The 19,095-nt window shown below is 37.0% G+C and overlaps 1 protein-coding gene and 1 long non-coding RNA gene across 4 annotated transcripts; one reads left to right on the plus strand and one right to left on the minus strand.

The window, feature by feature from the left end:
* Positions 1 to 614: 614 nt before the first annotated feature.
* On the minus strand, positions 615 to 1,182 carry LOC307156323. The gene is made up of 3 exons (XR_013820690.1): positions 1,103 to 1,182; positions 920 to 1,004; positions 615 to 684 (listed from the first exon to the last, which is right to left on the minus strand). It is a non-coding gene; the product is annotated as an uncharacterized lncRNA (long non-coding RNA).
* A 706-nt stretch (positions 1,183 to 1,888) lies between these two features.
* On the plus strand, positions 1,889 to 18,712 carry gc2 (guanylyl cyclase 2). Of its 3 annotated transcripts, XM_079867453.1 has the most exons (21): positions 1,889 to 2,119; positions 2,331 to 2,396; positions 2,733 to 3,590; positions 4,647 to 4,951; positions 5,033 to 5,381; positions 5,473 to 5,557; positions 5,666 to 5,762; positions 5,847 to 5,972; positions 6,784 to 6,864; positions 6,994 to 7,170; positions 8,144 to 8,300; positions 8,389 to 8,538; positions 8,755 to 8,903; positions 9,788 to 9,951; positions 10,073 to 10,265; positions 10,413 to 10,587; positions 10,674 to 10,772; positions 13,588 to 13,682; positions 14,903 to 14,988; positions 15,072 to 15,160; positions 17,486 to 18,712. In XM_079867453.1, exons 3-20 carry the CDS (start codon positions 2,843 to 2,845, stop codon positions 15,157 to 15,159), a joined length of 3,324 nt encoding a protein of 1,107 aa, XP_079723579.1. In that variant the 5' UTR covers positions 1,889 to 2,119; positions 2,331 to 2,396; positions 2,733 to 2,842; the 3' UTR covers position 15,160; positions 17,486 to 18,712. The 3 variants fall into 3 exon arrangements, with proteins under 3 accessions (XP_079723579.1, XP_079723578.1, XP_079723580.1); XM_079867452.1 differs by lacking the exon at positions 15,072 to 15,160 and having other exon boundaries at positions 1,900 to 2,119; positions 17,486 to 18,690; XM_079867454.1 differs by lacking the exon at positions 2,331 to 2,396 and having other exon boundaries at positions 1,905 to 2,119.
* Positions 18,713 to 19,095: the final 383 nt, after the last annotated feature.

Below are 19,095 nucleotides of genomic sequence, written 5' to 3' on the forward strand. Positions count from 1 at the left end.
GAGAGAACTGGATCACTGGGCAATGTTTAGAGTTGTCTACTGGTTACTACAACAACAAAGATTCATAGCATATCATTGAACTCCATCTGTTTTACTTCTAAACTATATGTGGCATCCAAGTATTATAAGCCTCATCTTAATTCTAGAATCTGGAAGTCTGGAATGATTTAGAGAGTTTCCATTCCTTATTAATCAGTGGTAAAGCTGATATATTGGTTTTATTTGCTATTCTAGAAGGTATGTAGATCTAAAAAAATAAAAAAATAATAAAAAATAGTCCAAATCAAAATATCTTGAATTTTAACTAAGTAGATCTAAAAGCCGAGTCAAGACCTGCGACTTCTCTAGTCTGTCACCAGAGGTCATGCTTTCCACAATATTATGAATCATTTTCATCACGACTGGCTCACATGGAAGCTCCTCTGTCTGAAGGTTTGGGTGGCAGTGAGGGAATGTTGCCTTTCCCCTATTGAAATGTCCTCTGGATGACCGCAGTGATGCTAGGTCATTGTCATGGTGAGTGAATTATGAGAATTATGGATGAGAACAAAATTCGCTTTGATTGTGAGCACATAAAACATAGAAAAATGACACATGGGAAGTTTTTAAGACAAGGCTTTACTAAAACATTCTGATTGGTCCAGGATTTCATCTCGGTCACTCACTGCATAAGAAAGCAATTATCTGGTAAGGGAAAGTATTTGTTTAGGATTGCAGAGTGGGTGAAGGGGACATATGGAGCAGATAATGAAAGTGAACCGCAAAGTATGCTACAGTATGCCACTTTTGTTCCTAAAACTTGGCAAACTTTACCTAAATCAAATGTCGATAACAGAGCGTACAGGCACTAAGATAATCTCACACAGCTCTAGGTCACAATAATATCCGTCAGGAAGAGACAACTGTTGGGAAAACATACTCATTGGATTCTACTGCCCCCTTTAGTATGTGTGGGTAGGCCTACGGCATCTTCTTGGCTGCATCCGAAATAGCATACTTCCCAACTAAATGGGCAAAAAACAGCATGTGACAAAACTTTTGTCACAAAAGAAGTATTTCCGAATTCACAGTACTCATAAAAGACTAGGCAAGAATGACCTACTTTTTCTGGCGCGATTCTGAAGTGCATCCTTTATGAGGCCTCGGGAGAGGATTTATGAAAGGCAGTTAAGCGACACAACGGACGCGGGTCACATGATCATGACGAATGTAGTACGTCCAGATTTAGCGGTCATGAAGAAATTACTTGTTCAAAATAAGTAGCCTACCTACTAAAGACAGTATGCAATTTCATATGCAACCTTTCTTTCTCCTTTGCCGGTGTTCTGACATGAATCCTATTCCTACCACAGACCATAAAAAAATATTCCTACCTGTCAAAGTGCCCTATCAGGGCTTACTGGTTTACTGGTAAACAGAGTGCACATCAATATTTAATATTTATTGAAAAAATATATGCATTGTTTTAAGAGTAGCCTAGGTTTAGGGAGGTATGGATGTTAATAAAGCCTCAAACCACATAAATATGACGCTGGTAGGCAGCTCAGCCTTATAGGTAGCATTTTTCTTTGTCGAATTGTGCTACCTATTGTTTTAATGGGAGGTAGCCAAATCTGACAAAGTAGGACAAGTCGATAGAACACCTGCTTGCAGAACTTTGTCCCACAATTACACAAGGATAATGAAGTTATATTGCATTTTTCTAAATCTATCCTATTCATTATATCGACACTAGCCTAATAATAATAATATGTTTTTTTTTTGTTTTTTTAGCAACAATTACCAGCAACTGCTATATTTGGAAGACCATGCACAACACTACAATGTGTCCATCACACAGGCTGAAAATTGGATTGATATAATCTTCAGGTCGTTTACTGAGGTCAGCAGTGGCATGGTGCACAGCAGAGGAGAAGATTATAACTGTAACTCAGTTCTGGATAGGCCGTGATGATCGTACTTGCTGCCCATATTTGGATTTATTTCTAGGCAGATTTGCAAATAACAAGAACTAATTGATCACACTGATTTTTGCATGTGGTTATAGTGTTTCCATCGAGAGGACTTGCAACGAGTTATGGAAATGAGCAATCAGACATCACTTTGCCAGTTAGAGTAGGTAAGTCAAATCCAGTGGTTAGTTAATTAGTTAAGTAATTGGTAATGCTAGACTGCTGTTTTTAACACTGACAACAATAACACTAAAAGGAACCGTACATTAGGTACATATATTTGCAAATCTAGATAATGAATGTCATTGGTTGTTGTTTGTACTACTGTCAGCTTTTTTTACTTGTTCACAATTAAATTGGTTTATTTCTGTATTTCAGCTGTGATGGTCACAGTAAACTCAAGTAGCAGCACAGACATACTTGGATAATCACATTTAAAGTCCCGTAAGTTTCATATGGACTCTGTTTTGATTAAGATACCCAGTATAATGTTGGACATACAGTAATGGTTGTATTTTTGAGTGAACATGATAATAGTAATGTTTTATTTTGATAATGCTGAGGTGACCAGCCTAAGCATTACTGAATTATACTGTACTCTTAACAGGATTTCAGCAATCCTCTCCCTTCAAATCCTACACCTCTAATAACCAGCACAAATGTATAGATTTAATCTTATGCACTTTCTTCATTAATGCATTTTTGCTGTTCTGAAAGCATTTTTACCACATACAATGCTAATTAGTTTACACTCAGTTTACCTATGTTTATTTTTCTTAGTTTGCTGTTGCTGATGGAATGATTGACATTAAGGGCATTTCTCATGTGACAGTGAAGGAGCTCCACTGTGTGCCAACCCACCAGCTGCGTGGCTGACCCGTTATTTAGCAATGCAACGGTCATCCAGTGCCTTCCACAGCTTACTTCCAGCATTGGCCACCAGAGGACTCCAAACCCCTGACCAAAGACTCCATTTCTCTAATAATCATAAACATACCTATTTATGTTTCTGGCTACTATGTTTAAGCCTTCTGTGCCTCTTCCCTGTCACCTCTGCTACCACTGTAAGGATTGGGGTGGTGGGGCCTTGGTCATGTGACCCCCTCTTCACCAAAGCCCAGCCCGGCGTGGCTGCGCGGTTAGCTGTGGAGCACATCAACAAGGACCCCTTCCTCTCACAGGGCATCACGTTCGATTATGTCATCCTGGAGGAGGACTGTGAGACATCTCAGTCTTTTGCCCGTTTTCTTGGTTACTATAAACGAGCATCTGGGTTCATAGGTCCAGTTAACCCAGGCTACTGTGAAGCTGCCTCTCTCTTAGGAAAGAGTTGGAATAAGGCAGTGTTTTCCTGGTCTTGTATTGGAAATGAGCTGGAAGACACCCGCAGTCACCCTACGTTCGCCCGAACCATGCCCCTCCCCTCCCTTGTGCTGCTGAGCTTCATGCACCACTTTAGTTGGGCACATGTTGGCATCATTTCATCAGCTGAGGATGTCTGGGTGGAGGCGGGTTTAAGGCTGGCCAATGCCCTGCGTGGTCATGGAATGCCTGTTGGCATTGTGGCATCTGTTCGTAATGACCACACCAGCGTGCGTAATACCCTGGTCAAGGTCAAGAAAGTGGCGGAGCTTCGTTGTGAGTTTAAACACTGCTAATGTCAGATGATATTATGTACTGATAATGTATCTGCTCTCATGTTAAACTGTAACATTTACTATTGTTTTGGACACACTAGTTCCATGTTATTCCATAATTTACACTCCAAATGAGTTTACTTCAAAACTTTGCTTTGATACTGATACTTTCTCATTATTTACACTACTTTTCAAAAGGTAAGGATTTTTTTAATGTGTTTGAAAGAAGTCTCTTATGCTCACCAAGGCGGCATTTATTTGATCAGAAATACAGTAAAAATATTAATACTGTGAAACATCGTAGTTTTCTATTTTTACATATTTCAAAATGTAATATATTCCAGTAATGGTAAAGCTGAATTTTCAGCATCATTACTCCAGTCTTCAGTGCCACATTATCCTTCAGAAATCATTCTAATATGCTGATTTGCTGTTCAAGACACATTGAACTTTTTTTTTTTCAGGATTCTTTGATGAATAGAAAGTTCAAAAGAACAACATTTTATACATTTGAAATAGAAATCTGTAACATTATAAATGTATATAATGTCACTTTTGATCAATTTAATGCGTCTTTGCTGAATAAAAGTATACATTTCTTACTGACCCCAAAATTTTTAATGGTAGTGTAAAGTGAGATCCAAATGTCTAAGACCACTAGTGAAATGCTTCTATTTATTTATTAATTAATTTAATATAAAACTTTTATCTACAAATTATATTTGAATTTCATTTAATCAATTATTGATTAGAATTATATATATATATATATATATATATAATTTTTTTTTTTTTTTTTCAGCAGTTTCACCAGTTTCACCAGTTTCACAAGTTCACATGAAAATGTTGCTTCTGTCTTGATTAGCATTACCCTAAAAACAGTTTATCATAAAAGTCTTTGAGGGAAAAACATATATTCAGTGTCATCTCAGACAGTTGGATCCCACTGTATTTAATATAATGATATAAAATAATATACAATAAGATTTTACAAATGATTGCTTCTTTTCCACTGTGTGATTTGCTGATCTCTTCTTCTCAATGCTTTTGTTTGCAGTGGTCATCCTCGTTATGCACTCGGTGTTGATTGGTGGAGGAGCCCAGAAGATGCTATTGGAGACAGCTCACGACATGCGGATGACCGACGGCTCGTTGGTGTTTATATCTTACGATACTCTCTTTTACAGACTGCCCTACCATCACATTACCCAGCCATCCCTGCGCTACAACAGCAAGCTGCTACGAGCCTACGATGCCGTGCTCACCATCACTATTGAGTCCCCAAAGGAACAGTCTTTCTACCAAGTTTTTGAAAAGGCCCAGGAGCAAGGAGAGCTGCCCAGGCACCTTAAACCACAGCAGGTACAAAGATGCTTTACAATGGGGCGTTAAATGGTTTCAAAACTATGCTAATAGCTAATGCAAAACTGTCTCATTCTACAGGTGTCCCCATTGTTTGGCACCATCTACTCCTCCATCGTGTTCATGGCTCATGCTGTGCAAAGTGTCAGGGCTTCCGGTCAATGGATGTCTGGGGGGAACATCGCCCAAAATGCCCGAAACCTGCTATTCAAAGGTGTTAGCTTACAAGCAAACTCTTCTGACTTTGGCATGCTGGACTATGTGGTGCTGGACACAGATGGCTTTTCTTGGGAGTTGAAGCCTACATATCGTATAGAGATGCAGACAGATATGGTGCGCTTTCTGGGTCGGCCGATTCATTTTCCTCATGCGGGGCCACCGAAAACTGATTCCAGCTGCTGGTTTACACGTGGGATCATCTGCCGTGGAGGTGAGTGTGTTAGTACATGATACCGTGTTCACTAACACATCGAAATGCATGCATTTTATGTCATATGTAACAATCACCCTTTGTGTTACAGGTGTGAATCTTTTCAATATAGTTTTAATCTTCCTGTCTGGTTTTCTGTTCTTCTTCTTCTCGATTAGCTGTTCTTACTGCATCAGGTAGGCCTATTCATCAACGAATTATAACCTACATTTATCATAAAGTTTGTTTTCAGAGTGTGTAGACTGCAACAGTTTCTTTACAATATTTCGAAACTTTCTCTATAGGCGTAAAATTAATACGATCCGACTGGTGCGGGGACCGAACAAAATTTTATTGACTTTAAATGACGTCACTTTCATCAACCCCTCCCTGAGCAATAAGGTCAGTAACACACACATGTGCACACAAACAAACAAACATTCACATGCTCTGATAATTAATACTTTAACCCCCCCAAAAAAACAGAAGCTGAGCTTGGATGACAGCAAGGCCAGTGACACAAGAATGAGCAATTCAGAGCGAAGCCTCAAGTCTCCGTTCTCTAGCCAATCACCAGCCACCCATGAAAATTCAAATATCGTCATTTATGAGGTAAAATAACAACTCAATAAGTTATCCAAAATGGCTGATTTTCCTTCTTACTTTAAAATGAGTTCAAGATAGAGTGTTGATTTAACATTCTCATCCGAAATACCCCTCCCCAGTCCACATAGACCATTTATGAAAACAAAGCTGCAAATACGAGTCGACATCATTAGAAAGTGTCATGGTTACGATCGATGTTGTAACCATTAACCGTGACCGCCCACATTTACATATCAATGTGATTTCAGTATTCAGCAGCTTGAACAACCTTGTTGAACAACAGTGTGAACTACACTACCGGTTAAAAGTTTAGGGTCAGTAAAATGATAAAAAAAAAAAAAAATTAATACTTTTTTTCAGCAAGGATGCATTAAAGTGTTTAAAAGTGACAGTAAAGGCATTTACATTGTTACAAAAGATTGATGATAATAATAAAGAAATGCTTCTTGTGCACCAGCACATTAGAATGATTTCTGAAGGATCATGTGACACCGAAGACTGGAGAAAATTCAGCTTTGCCATCATAGGAATAAATTACATTTTAGAATATATAAAAATAGAAAAAAAAAAAAACGTACCGACCCCAAAGTTTTGAACAGTATTATGCATGGAGATTAGTCAAGCACAAAAGAGGTCATTTACATATAGAAATCTTAAAAATCAAAACAGCATTTTTTTCTAAGGGCCATATGAGTGGTTAAAAATGGTCATGTAAAACTAGATTATGACTTCATGTTTAAGTAGACTTTGTGGAATACTTGTAAGTCTTCTTTAATGTATACTACTTTGAACATTTACAATGTTTCTCATCCGGCAGGGTGATTGGGCATGGCTGAAACGGCTTCCGTATGGAAACTTCCGGAGCATCACTCCTAATACCTGCGATGTTTTTGAACTGGTTGGTTTTGCCACTGATTTTACATAGTCAAACTTTAGGTGTAGTACTCTTTCTGTTGGTAGAACCACATTCTGTGTTCTCTGTTATTGATTATTACAAATAATCATACAATTGTTCTTTATACTCCAGATGAACGATTTGAGGCACGAGAATATTAACACCTTTCTAGGCTTCTTCCACGACTGCGGAGTCTTTGCCATAGTAACAGAGTACTGTTCGCGTGGCAGCTTGGAAGATCTGTTGGTCAACGACGATGTCAAACTGGACTGGATGTTCAAGTCCTCTCTCATTCTGGACCTCATCAAGGTACTCTTGCTAAGAATGGGATTAGTTGAATTTTTTAATTAGAATGCCTTGTAAAATATATCAACATTGAAATAAAGCAAGCACACATTTATAATGTCTTCTGAATTTATACCTAAATTATGTCACAAAAAGAGACAATGAATTATAATATGAATATATATATATATATATATATATACATACATACACACTTTTTGTCTACTGACATTTCTTGGAAAGATATTTTTGCTGTGTTTCGTCAGCAGAACAATCCAGAAACACTCTATGTCTATAGAATGTCTATCCCTCACAGCCTCGCTTTCATTCCCGTTAGAAATCTAAAATGGCACTGCTGTGAATAAGGTCTATAACATAGTCTGACAGGAGAGGAAAGTTTGTTTTTCTGAGATGAGAGACTTTTTATTTCATAAGAAGTTACGAAAATAACATTAGAATAATGACACTGACATATAACCTGACAACATCTCATCTGACCGCAGATACTGAATCAGGACAATGCGTTTTTCTCGGGCACACTTTGCTTAAACTGAGGATGACAGAAGAGTCAACAGCTTTCATGCACGTCTTTCAAAATAAAAGTCTTGATTCAGAAAAAACTGTTGTTTCTTTGACTGGACACTCCACAATGCACTTTTAGCTCACGCCCCACCAGTTGAGATACACTGCTCTAGTGTTTACATTTCTGGGTTACGCTTTATTTTAAGGTGTCATTGTTACAGTGTAATTATATAATTAAGTACTGAGTAATATTAAGCAACTACATGTAGCCTACTTACTATAGGGTTAGGGTAGGATTTGGTTGAGGGTTAGTTGCATGTAATTATGCACAATTTACTGTTATTACTTTGGTAAGTACATGTACCATATGTAACAAGGACACTGTAAAAAAAAGTGTTACCCATTTTTGTTTCATAAATTAATTTGCAGTTACATAATATGCATGCTTGTGTGTGTGTTTATGACTGGCATGCAGGGTATGAAATACCTACACCATAGGGACATTTGTCATGGAAGGCTTAAATCCAGGAACTGTGTGGTTGATGGGCGTTTTGTGCTCAAAATCACAGACTATGGCTACAATGAGGTGTTGGAATCTCAAAAGTTTCCTTATGTTGAACCGCCAGCTGAAGGTAAGGAGTCTTTTCTTATTATTTCTATGCATTTCCATATTCTTTTTCTTCTACATAGCATGTTAATGTATTTTTTTAACCCCAATAGACCTGCTGTGGACCTCCCCTGAGATACTGAGAGGGTCCCACCCTGGTTTGTATGGCACTCACCATGGTGATGTGTACAGTTTCGCAATCATCATGCAAGAGGTGGTTATGCGAGGACCTCCGTTCTGTATGCTGGAGCAGTCTTGCGATGGTAAAGTCACGTGACACCATCATCTATACCAGGGTTTTTTATTTTTTTTGATGACACAGACACACAATTATGATGATCCCCTTTCAAGGGCCCCCTTCCTTAAATATAAAAGTAATACTGTACCTGTACTGTAACTATTATTTGACTATATTGTTGTGTGACGTTATTATAGTTATTTTACAATGTGTAAGTCTTTAATATATCTGGATCATGCAGAAATCATCCAGAAGGTCCGGAAGCCTCCTCCAATGTGCCGGCCCATCGTGTCTGCGGACCACGCTCCGATGGAGTGCATTCAGCTCATGAAGAATTGCTGGAACGAACAGCCAGAGAAAAGACCCACATTTGAAGAAATCTTTGACCAGGTGAACATCAGCAACACTGCCAGACCATCACCGTAAAGTCACATGATATTATTCCTATTCTCTCATAGAAATCAACAGTTCTGTAAAAAATAAATCCAGAAATTCATTGTATAAAAAATGCTTTGATAGTACTTCTATTATGGCCTGTATATTTTACAACTAATCATATATTTCATTAAGTGAAATAATTACCAAAATTACCTACCTACCAGAATCTCCTTTTTTTTTTTTACCTTAAAAAATGTACTGATAAGCACCATAGTTTTACAGGTGGTAAAATAGTATCAGAGTTCATCATAACTGGTCTGTCCATAAAATACTCATACAACATCAGGGTAACACACAACACTAAAAAAAGGCCATAAACATTAACTAAACAACATGAACTATAACACAAATCACCCTATAATGTACACGATTTATAACAAAAATGAGAAGAAACATCTTTTCTTAAATAAAATGTAATCATATATGTAATGTCACGTAGGAACTTCTGGGAATATCCTTTTGTTTTTCACTGAAAAATTACATGGTAATTCATAGTTTTTACTTCCAAAAACAATAAATTAGACAGTATTTTACAGTAAAATTACATATGATGCAATGTTCAACATTTTACATTTTTTATATGGTAAGTTAACTTCCATTTTTCTGTAAAATTACAAATATTTTTACAGAGCAATTATTAAAGGTTATAAGATTAAAAACAGAGATTACTGACATAGGTTCTATATAATATACAGGTTCTATATAGGTTCTGACATAATAACTATAATGCAATGGAGACAAATAGCAGAATGCTTTGGTAAGCTGTTGGGATCACTTTAGAGCTCAGTATTCTTATATTCTCTGCCTTTCTCTGTATCCCTCTTATCTCTCTACAGTTCAAGAATGTTAATAAAGGGAAAAAGACCAACATCATAGACTCCATGTTGCGAATGTTGGAGCAGTATTCCTCCAACCTGGAGGAGTTGATCAGGGAAAGGACAGAGGAGCTGGAAATAGAGAAACAAAAGACTGAGAAACTCCTCACACAAATGTTGCCCCCGTAAGTGACCCATACACAGTCACAGTAATGACTTTACCATCACATCACTTTCATTCCCTTATTTGAGTAAACTTGTGCAGTTTTAAAGTGTCTTTTGTTCTCGTTACCTAATCCTCTGTAGGTCAGTGGCAGAGGCTCTGAAGCTGGGCACTACAGTTGAACCCGAGCATTTTGACAGTGTCAGTCTCTATTTCAGTGATATTGTTGGCTTCACCACAATCTCAGCCAACAGTGAGCCTATTGAGGTGGTTGACCTCCTCAATGACCTTTACACAACATTTGACGCTGTAATCGGCAATCATGATGTCTATAAGGTAACTTTTTTTATTGTTTAATCACTGTATAAGCAAATGTGTTTGCTTCCACAGAGATGTCCTTTGTTTTGTTTTAACCATGTAACATTGTTGTCATGAATATCATAATCTTTCAATTTACTATATCTCTGTCTCCATTGCGTGCAGGTGGAGACCATCGGTGATGCTTACATGGTGGCATCAGGTGTGCCCGTGCCCAATGGAAACCGACATGCAGCCGAGATTGCAAACATGGCCCTGGACATCCTGAGTGCTGTTGGTACCTTCAAAATGAGGCATATGCCTGATGTACCAGTCCGCATCCGAATAGGACTTCACTCAGGTCAGGCGGATCCATGCCATTTGGTTTAAGATGAAATGTAAAAAATGTCGAACATTTCATTTACGTTATGTATGCTTTCTTATTAGGTCCCTGTGTGGCTGGTGTAGTGGGTTTGTCCATGCCGCGGTACTGTCTGTTCGGGGACACGGTTACCACTGCTTCTAGAATGGAGTCTACTGGATTGCGTAAGCATGTGACACTTAGACCGTTTCTAATTTCTAAGAACGCAAAGATCGGACTTGCGTTCTCACGGAGACCAGTCTTGCCAGGCTAGCTTAAAAGAACGAGCTCGGAAGGACACAAGAACACAGAGCGCATCTTTGTGAGAATTGAGATGCGCTGTGATCTTGTTGCTCATCTGACAGTTCAGCAGTGGGACAGCACCATCCAATGCAAAATGAATAAAACATAACATCACAGATGTCATAACCTATTAAAATATGTACTTACATTATTGTTATTGTTTGACATCTTTTTTAATTTACATTAGTATTTGTGTAAATGAGTATGTATATTTAATGTTACGCTTTGTCAACTTTAAGATTCTTTTAAATATGCCAATTAAAAAGTACTACAGGCTTTCTCTAGGTATTTATAACTTTATTAAAATGATGCCAGATAAAACGACAAATGCTTACTTTCACGAGCCATCGCGTATTTGCAAGCATTCAGCGGGAAACTCTTAAGTGAGAACCATGAGAACAAGCTTACCGGCTTCCGTACGTCGTCCGCCCTCAATGACTTCTGGGATTTTTAATTGTTCGATTCTCTTAAGTCTGCACTCATTGCATCCTCGATATCAAGAACACATCTGGGTACTTTCATGCATTCTCTGTTCTTGCATTCTTGAGAATTGGAATTGAACTTTGACGCTTGACTATGATGTAGTACAAGAACACAAGGACGCAAGAGATATTATCTTACGCTTATAGGGTTAGTTCCCCCAAAAATGACATTTCTGTCATTAATTAGTCACCCTCATGTCGTTTCAAACCCTTAAAACCTTTGTTCATCTTCGGAACACAAATTAAGATATTTTTGATGAAATCCGAGAGCTTTCTGAAATTACATTAGGCAGCAACGTCATTGCAACTTTCAAGGCCCAGAAAGGTAGTAAAGACATCGTTAAAATAGTCCATGTGACCACAGTGGTTCAACCTTAATGTCATGAAGCGACATCAGAACAGTTGGGGTGGGGGAAATAATCGATTCTTAGATGCATCGCGATGTGGGCGATTCTGAATCGATTCTCAAATGTCAAAAATCAATGTTTTTTTTTTCTCTAATAACATAATATATACGGGACGCAAAAGGCGGAACTCTGTCAGTCTGTTGCCTGCACAAAACAGAGACGCATGATGGCTGAGCGCAAAATTCGAACGGCACCCTTTTCGTTAAAAGCTAACGTATGGAAAATTGGCAATTTCATTGTGACCTATTTTATATTTTTTGTATGAGAGCTGCTTTCTGTATTGTTTAGTTTTCACATCAATATGCTGTAAACCGATCTGTTATACGTACGTTATAATAATAATAATTCATTACATTTATATAGCGCTTTTCTCTGCACTCAAATCGCTTTACATAAAAGGGGGGATCTCCTCAACCACCACCAATCATTAAACACACAGTTGTGTTTCAGTTATACGTAGGTTTACTGTACTGCCCTCCAGTCACAGTGTGTATCAGTGCAATGCCAGTCACAAAAAGTTACATTTTGACTGATGTTCATTCACTTTTTTTGTATAAGCTGTTTTTGATTGTGGTATACAGCAAAAATCTCGTCATAACTCTTATTATTTAGTTGTGTATAAGAGCGGCTTTGTATGTTACTAATTATTCAGAATAGTCCACAAGCATTATTTTTGAATGAGAGCTGCTGGTACATAATTCTATATTTTTTAACGAAAGCTGATTTTGATTTTGCTACAGCAAAATGTTTATTTATTTTTTTGTCTGAAGGATTATATTGCTCTTTGCACATAACAGGAGGATGTTGGTTAGAAGTCTATTATTAAATGCTAGAGATTCAGAATATGCTGAAGTTTGTATTCATTTACTACAAGTATACTGCTAGTACAGGCACACATTTATTTTCCTGTTGGTTCTTTGCAATGTTGGGACATATGCTGGCAAATGTAACCTTACAGTTGACTTGCCAAATCACTTCCATTTGTTTTATTAACAAAATTAATATAGAAAGTATTGGAAGTAAATTCTTTATGGGTCATCATAAATACTTTGCTTTAAAAGTACCAAGTGGTCACACAAAAAAAAAGGTGCATCGATAATCGTTTTAGCATTGCATCGCAGCCCTCCGAATCGAATCGCGAGGTGCCTAGAGATTCCCACCCCTACAGAACAGCGGCTCATTATTGGCTGGCACCTGTGTCGGCATCACACACGTGCCGTGGTGCTCACGTGAAAATGTCGGCCAATAGTGAGGCGGTACTCTGACGTAGAACCCGGAAGCGCTGCACTGTGTTTACAATGTGATCACTGTAGCAGACTGACATGGAGGAGAAGATATTGTTGAATAAAGTCGTTATTTTTGTTTGTTTTTTACGTACAAAAAGTATTCTCGTCGCTTCATAACGTTAAGGTTGAACCACTGTAGTCACATGGACTATTTTAACAATGTCTTTACTACCTTTCTGGGCCTTGAAAGTTGGTTCAGAAACCTCACAGATTTCATCAAAAAATATCTTCATTTGTGTTCTGAAGATAAACTAAGGTCTTACAGGTTTGGAACGACATGAGGGTGAGTAATTAATGACAGTATTTTCATTTTTGAGTGATTTAACCTTTCAAAAACAGCCTTAGTTTCACCATGAACAATTCTGTTTCTGTATTTCAAAGATCAATCATGTATGTCTCATTAAATTAAAGTGATTAAAATTATTAACATCTCTATAATCAATGAAATTCAGTGACTGTCTTCAATTGTATAATTTGCTTTGACTGGCAAGGAAATTGTTCTTAAAGTTTGTGTGTTTGCAGCGTACAGAATCCATGTCCATTCCAGTACAGTGAAGATCCTGATGGAGATGAAATTGGGGTACAAAGTAGAGCTGAGAGCCAGAACAGAACTCAAGGTGAGTTCATCTGTAGGACAAACCAAAACATTTCATATAATTTGTCTCACAATTACTTGTTTATACACTACTTCAAAAGTTTGGGGTCAGTTAAAAAAAAAAAAAAAAAAAAAATTTAATTTAGCAAGGACACATTAAATTGATCAATTGACAGTAAAGACATTTACAATGTTACAAAAGATTTTTATTTTAAATAAATGTTGTTCTTTTGAATTTTCTATTTATAAAAGAGGCCTGAAAATGTTTTCTCGCAGCAGCACAAGTTTTCAACATTGATTAGAAATGTTTCTTGAGGATCAAATCAGCATATTAGAATGAATATCTGAAGAATCATGTGACACTGAAGACTGGAGTAATGATGCTGAAAATTCAGCTTTGCCATCACAGGAATAAATTACATTTTAAAATATACTGAAATAGCTATTTTAAATTGTAATAATATTTTTACAGTATTACTGTTTTTACTGTGCTTTTAATCAGATAACTGCAGCCTTAGTGAGCATAAGAGACTTCTTTCAAGAACATTTAAAAAATCTTACTAACCCCAAACTTTTGAATGGTAGTGTGTGTTATAGTGCTTTACTACAATGGTTCGGTGATGGTAAAACCATGTAAATATGTAGTATAGTTGTTGTAAATCAGGCATGAATTAAATGATGCATTTTTCCCAAAATGGCAGCTGTATGGTATAATGTGCCAGTAACTAAAAGTGATATTAAGGTTTGTCTCCAAATGCGGTCAATTCTCTTACTTTTCTTTTACTAGTGCAATCCAACAAGTAAAACTAATTCTTGAGTGATCCAGTTGATGGGTTTAGATTGACAGGTCATCTGAATGGATTGGATTTACATTTACATTTACATTTAGTCATTTAGCAGACGCTTTTATCCAAAGCGACTTACAAATTAGGACTAAATTAAGCGAGTCATCATGAAGAGGCAAAAACAACAACAACGCAAGGAGTGCTCAAGATACGAAGTTCAGGCATTATTCAGAGTAGCATAAGCCTGATAAGTGATGTTTCAAAGGGAAAGGTTTTTTTTTTAATTTTTTTTTTTTATGAGGTTAAGTGCTCACGGAAGAGATGGGTTTTCAGCTGTCTTTTGAAGGTTGTCAGGGATTCTGCATTCCGGATGAGGGTGGGGAGAGCGTTCCACCAGCCTGGAACTGTGAATGAGAATGTTCTGGAAAGTGATTTTGTGGCTCTCTGTTCTCCACAGGGCAAGGGCATAGAAGAAACCTACTGGCTCACCGGGAGGGACAACTTCACCAAACCGCTCCCTGTGCCGCCCGTACTCAAGTCAGGGTAAGCGGAGGCCTTTCCGTGGCCTGTGTCCTGCAGTCTGTGTGTGTGTGTCTTCTGTTTATTTTCTCCAATGTATTTTTCAGGCAAATGGCTCATGGCTTGCAGATGGAGGAGATAGCCGCATACAAGAAGCGGAAAGCAGAAGCACAGCTTGCAAAGAAGAAAAACTGAGGTAATGTTATGCATGGAGAATGTATAACATTACTCAATGTGGCACAGGGAGTTGAGGGAGGTGGGGAGGACGAAAGGACAGGGGGTAAAGAGTCACTGCGGGAAGCTACTGCCAATTTTTCCCATTTTGGTTGGGTTCATTCTCCAATCATACACAAGTCAAGACTCAGTTCTTCTACTTTCAAGTAATGTTTCTCAGATGATACTACATTATTCTACTGCTTTATCTTTCCATTTCTGTTCATTTCTACAATTGTCAGTTTATACATTTGAACATGAAGTTTTTTAATATAAAGTTTACTTTTAATGTAGTAGATTTTTACTAAAGTAACCCTTAAATCAAAATGAAATTGTCTGTGTGTGTGTGATTTGGTGATGTCATCATTTCTGGTAACTTTGTACACCCTTATAGATATTTTTGGTCTTAAAGATTTGTGACTTGCCTAAGATAGTGGTTATTAAAGCTCTCTCCTTCCAGATTGGATGGCACTCTTCAGATATGGATAGCCGGCTTTTCAAAATGGATCGTCGGCTATGTTTGGCATGCTGTTATGTTTCTGTTTGTGTGTTCTGTCATGCTCTGAATGTCTTGTGTGTTCTCAGTGTTTCATGTAACATCTTTTAACATAGACCAAAACAAAGTATATATATATTCACAAGTTACAGTGTTTACAGCGCTTTTCCAAGTGATAAATTGAAAGTTTTTTGTTGTTGTTGCATTATTGTTAATTTGTTAACTAATGTAGATAATCAAAAAGTCCCCCTGTAGTCAATAATTGTATCACTTAAAACTTATCTTTGATCAACAAAATGACATATTTTAAGTTTTTTTCCTTAAAAAAAAAACATTCTTCATGCCTTAAAATAGCTTGAATGTAACTCTACACCCTTGCCTCATTTAGTATACATGGTTTTATGAATATGCAAATTAGCCCCGCCTCCATTCGCTCACACCAGCTCAGCGATCCACAAGGTAGTTTGTGACGTCAGAAACAGCTATTTCAAACTGCATTTTTGAGACTGTCTTTGGTAAACTGCAGTTTTAAGGAGAAAATACTCAGCAATGGTGTTGACTTATGAATTTGCACATGGTTTGTCTTAAAGGGATAGTTCACTTTGAAATTAAATTTTGGTATGTTTTAGCTTACCTCAAGGGCATCCAAGATGTAGGTGTCTTTTTTTCCGCAGTAGTTTCAATTTTGATATGTTTAGGTCAAACCGTTCTTGTCTGTCAGTCCTATAATGCAGGTCTATGGTCACTGTCTCAAAGAGCATGCACAGAGTCCAAATTAAAACAATTCCCCATCGTCCAAATGAAACAATTCCCCATCGTAAGTACACATTGATGGCCTAAGACACGAAACGAGCGGTTTGTGTGAGAAAACGAACAGTATTTATATAGTTTTTTAACTCTTGTACACAGCCACGTCCAAGTGATCTGAGGGCGCTCGCGCTTCCTGGTGTGTGACGTGTGCGCAGACTGGTGCATAGATATATATACACTAGGCGTCGCCTTAAAGACATTCGTTCCAATGAACTGCCGTAGCCAAGGCGACATCTAGTGTATATATATCTATGCACCAGTCTGCGCACACGTCACACACCAGGATGCGCGAGCGCCCTCAGATCACTTGGACGTGGCTGTGTACAAGAGTTAAAAAACGATATAAATACTGTTCGTTTTCTCACACAAACCGCTCGTTTCGTGTCTTAGGCCATCAATGTGTACTTACGATGGGGAATTGTTTAATTTGGACGATGGGGAATTGTTTTAATTTGGACTCTGTGCATGCTCTTTGAGACAGTGACCATAGACCTGCATTATATGACTGACAGACAAGAACGGTTTGACCTAAAAATATCAAAATTGAAACTACTGCGGAAAAAAAGACACCTACATCTTGGATGCCCTTCAGGTAAGCTAAAACATACCAAAATTTAATTTCAAAGTGAACTATCCCTTTAAAGCATTAAAAACACTACATAGACATATAAACCACTTTAAAAACTTGATTTTCACCACAGGGGGACTTTAATGTTAACAAATTAAACCACTTTTATATATATATATATATATATATATATATATATATATATATATATATATATATATATAACAGATATATAACAGTTAAATGAAGATGATATTAATGTATTCTTAAATATACTTTTTTCTTTCTGTTTTTTGTTTGTTTGTTTGTTTGTTTGTTTTTTTCTGTTTTTGTGGAACAAAAGTTTTTGACGGACAGTCAAAAACAAGTGATGTCATTTGGGGATGTTTTAGATACACTAAGGTGTGATCCTTTTTTGTTTTTCTATGTTACAGAATTGAATCCAAAGATTTTAAGGTGATGCTTAAGAAGGCGGTGAAGAAGATCTCCACTGTGCGTCAGGTGGCTCAGCTCACCCTATCCGATGAGGGCAATGTCTTGATCCACCATCACTGATGACCTTTTACCTTTGCCTTTTTGAACCCACACCTGTACGCAGAATGAAATGGAATGTGAAGAAATGGAAAACAAGTTAAAAGAGCACCAAAACATTCTTTGCTTGTTTTCAGTTTGTTTTTTGTTTAAAAACACCTAATGAAGCAAGCTTGAGTGTACAGTTTACTGAACAGGGACTTCTCTTAACTATGGTAGAAAGTCAGTGCCCTAAGTGGGCCGGTGTGCGCACTATATTTTATTATACTATACTATATTTTAATCTGTAGCGTACCCTCACTTTTTCTTGCGTACCGGCACTTCTCCCATGTTGCCGTTACTGTGACCGCAATTCCAACCGTTGGGAGTACCTGCACTTTTTTTTCTCTCACTAGAACATTAGAACATTTGCTTTGAAGAAGCTTTCAACATATCGAACCATATTGAACCTATATGGCTGTTCACCGTCCTATAAGATAAACCTTTCATTTGGAGTCTTGGTGGTTCACCTCACTTAACATGTACAGCTGTAGGAAACACAAGATACATTTATGTCCCATTTCTCTATTCTCTACATGAACAACCTTTATAAAATGAACCAACGTCTCACAAGAAGCTAAATTTACCCTGTGGGAATCCACCGCTCAGTGAAAGAATGGCGTCAGGTCCGGCTCAAAGACTTAACACATAACAAATCAATTCACATCATTCATTCTCGGATTATCCCTCTTAGAAAACATGTCTGTGACTGAAGAAAATAGTAAATATAGTATAAAAGGGACCATAATTGTGCTACCAGTATTAATATGGTGCATATGGCCCTGTGATGATTTGAATATTATAATTTTAGATAGTACAAGTGTTCATGTGTTCCAGGGAATAACTGAAGTGGCAATTTAAATGATATGATTTTTATGAGTTTTTGCTTTTTGTTTTTGGAAGTGTTTTCTACATAGATGGTTAGTTAGCATAGTCTATAATAATAGGAAAACCAGGTGAGACAGAATATCAAAATATGTATTACAATGCATGAATCCATATTGTGGTTTTAGAAGCAGGATTAGTGTATGTATACCGCTAAAAAGTTTTGTGTTGGTTAGATTTTTTTAATAAATAAAAATAGTAATATTAAGAAATATTATTACAATTTAAATAACTGTTTTCTGTTTTAAATAATAGTCTTCAGCGTCACATGATCCTTCAGAAATCATTCTAATATGCTGATTTGCAGTTGTGATGCTTAATATTTTTTAGGACATATTTTATTTTCACTTTTCTTTGATGAATACAATGTTAAAAAACTGCATTTATTTGAAATGGAATAGTATACATATTGTAAAAAAATAAAATAATAATAATTCTGACCCCAAACTTTTGAATGGTAGTGTATATATGTGTAGACAAATACTACTATTTCATTAAAAAAATTATGTAAAAAAAAAGAAGAAGAAAATATCAGGTGTCATTTGTTTAAAAATTAGCTATAGTTTAATACTGAATGTGCTAATGTGCA

This window comes from Squalius cephalus (genome assembly GCF_949319135.1).
Source record: "Squalius cephalus genome assembly, chromosome: 3".
In the NCBI taxonomy this organism is placed as follows: domain Eukaryota; kingdom Metazoa; phylum Chordata; class Actinopteri; order Cypriniformes; family Leuciscidae; genus Squalius; species Squalius cephalus.

Bases quoted from the DNA above. Each gene is read 5' to 3' on its own strand.
- gc2 (XM_079867452.1), top strand. From the start codon at position 2,843: ATGCAACGGTCATCCAGTGCCTTCCACAGCTTACTTCCAGCATTGGCC. The intron at 7,171-8,143 runs GTACTCTTGCTA...ACTGGCATGCAG, and splicing joins TCATTCTGGACCTCATCAAG to GGTATGAAATACCTACACCA. The intron at 9,952-10,072 runs GTAAGTGACCCA...AATCCTCTGTAG, and splicing joins CTCACACAAATGTTGCCCCC to GTCAGTGGCAGAGGCTCTGA.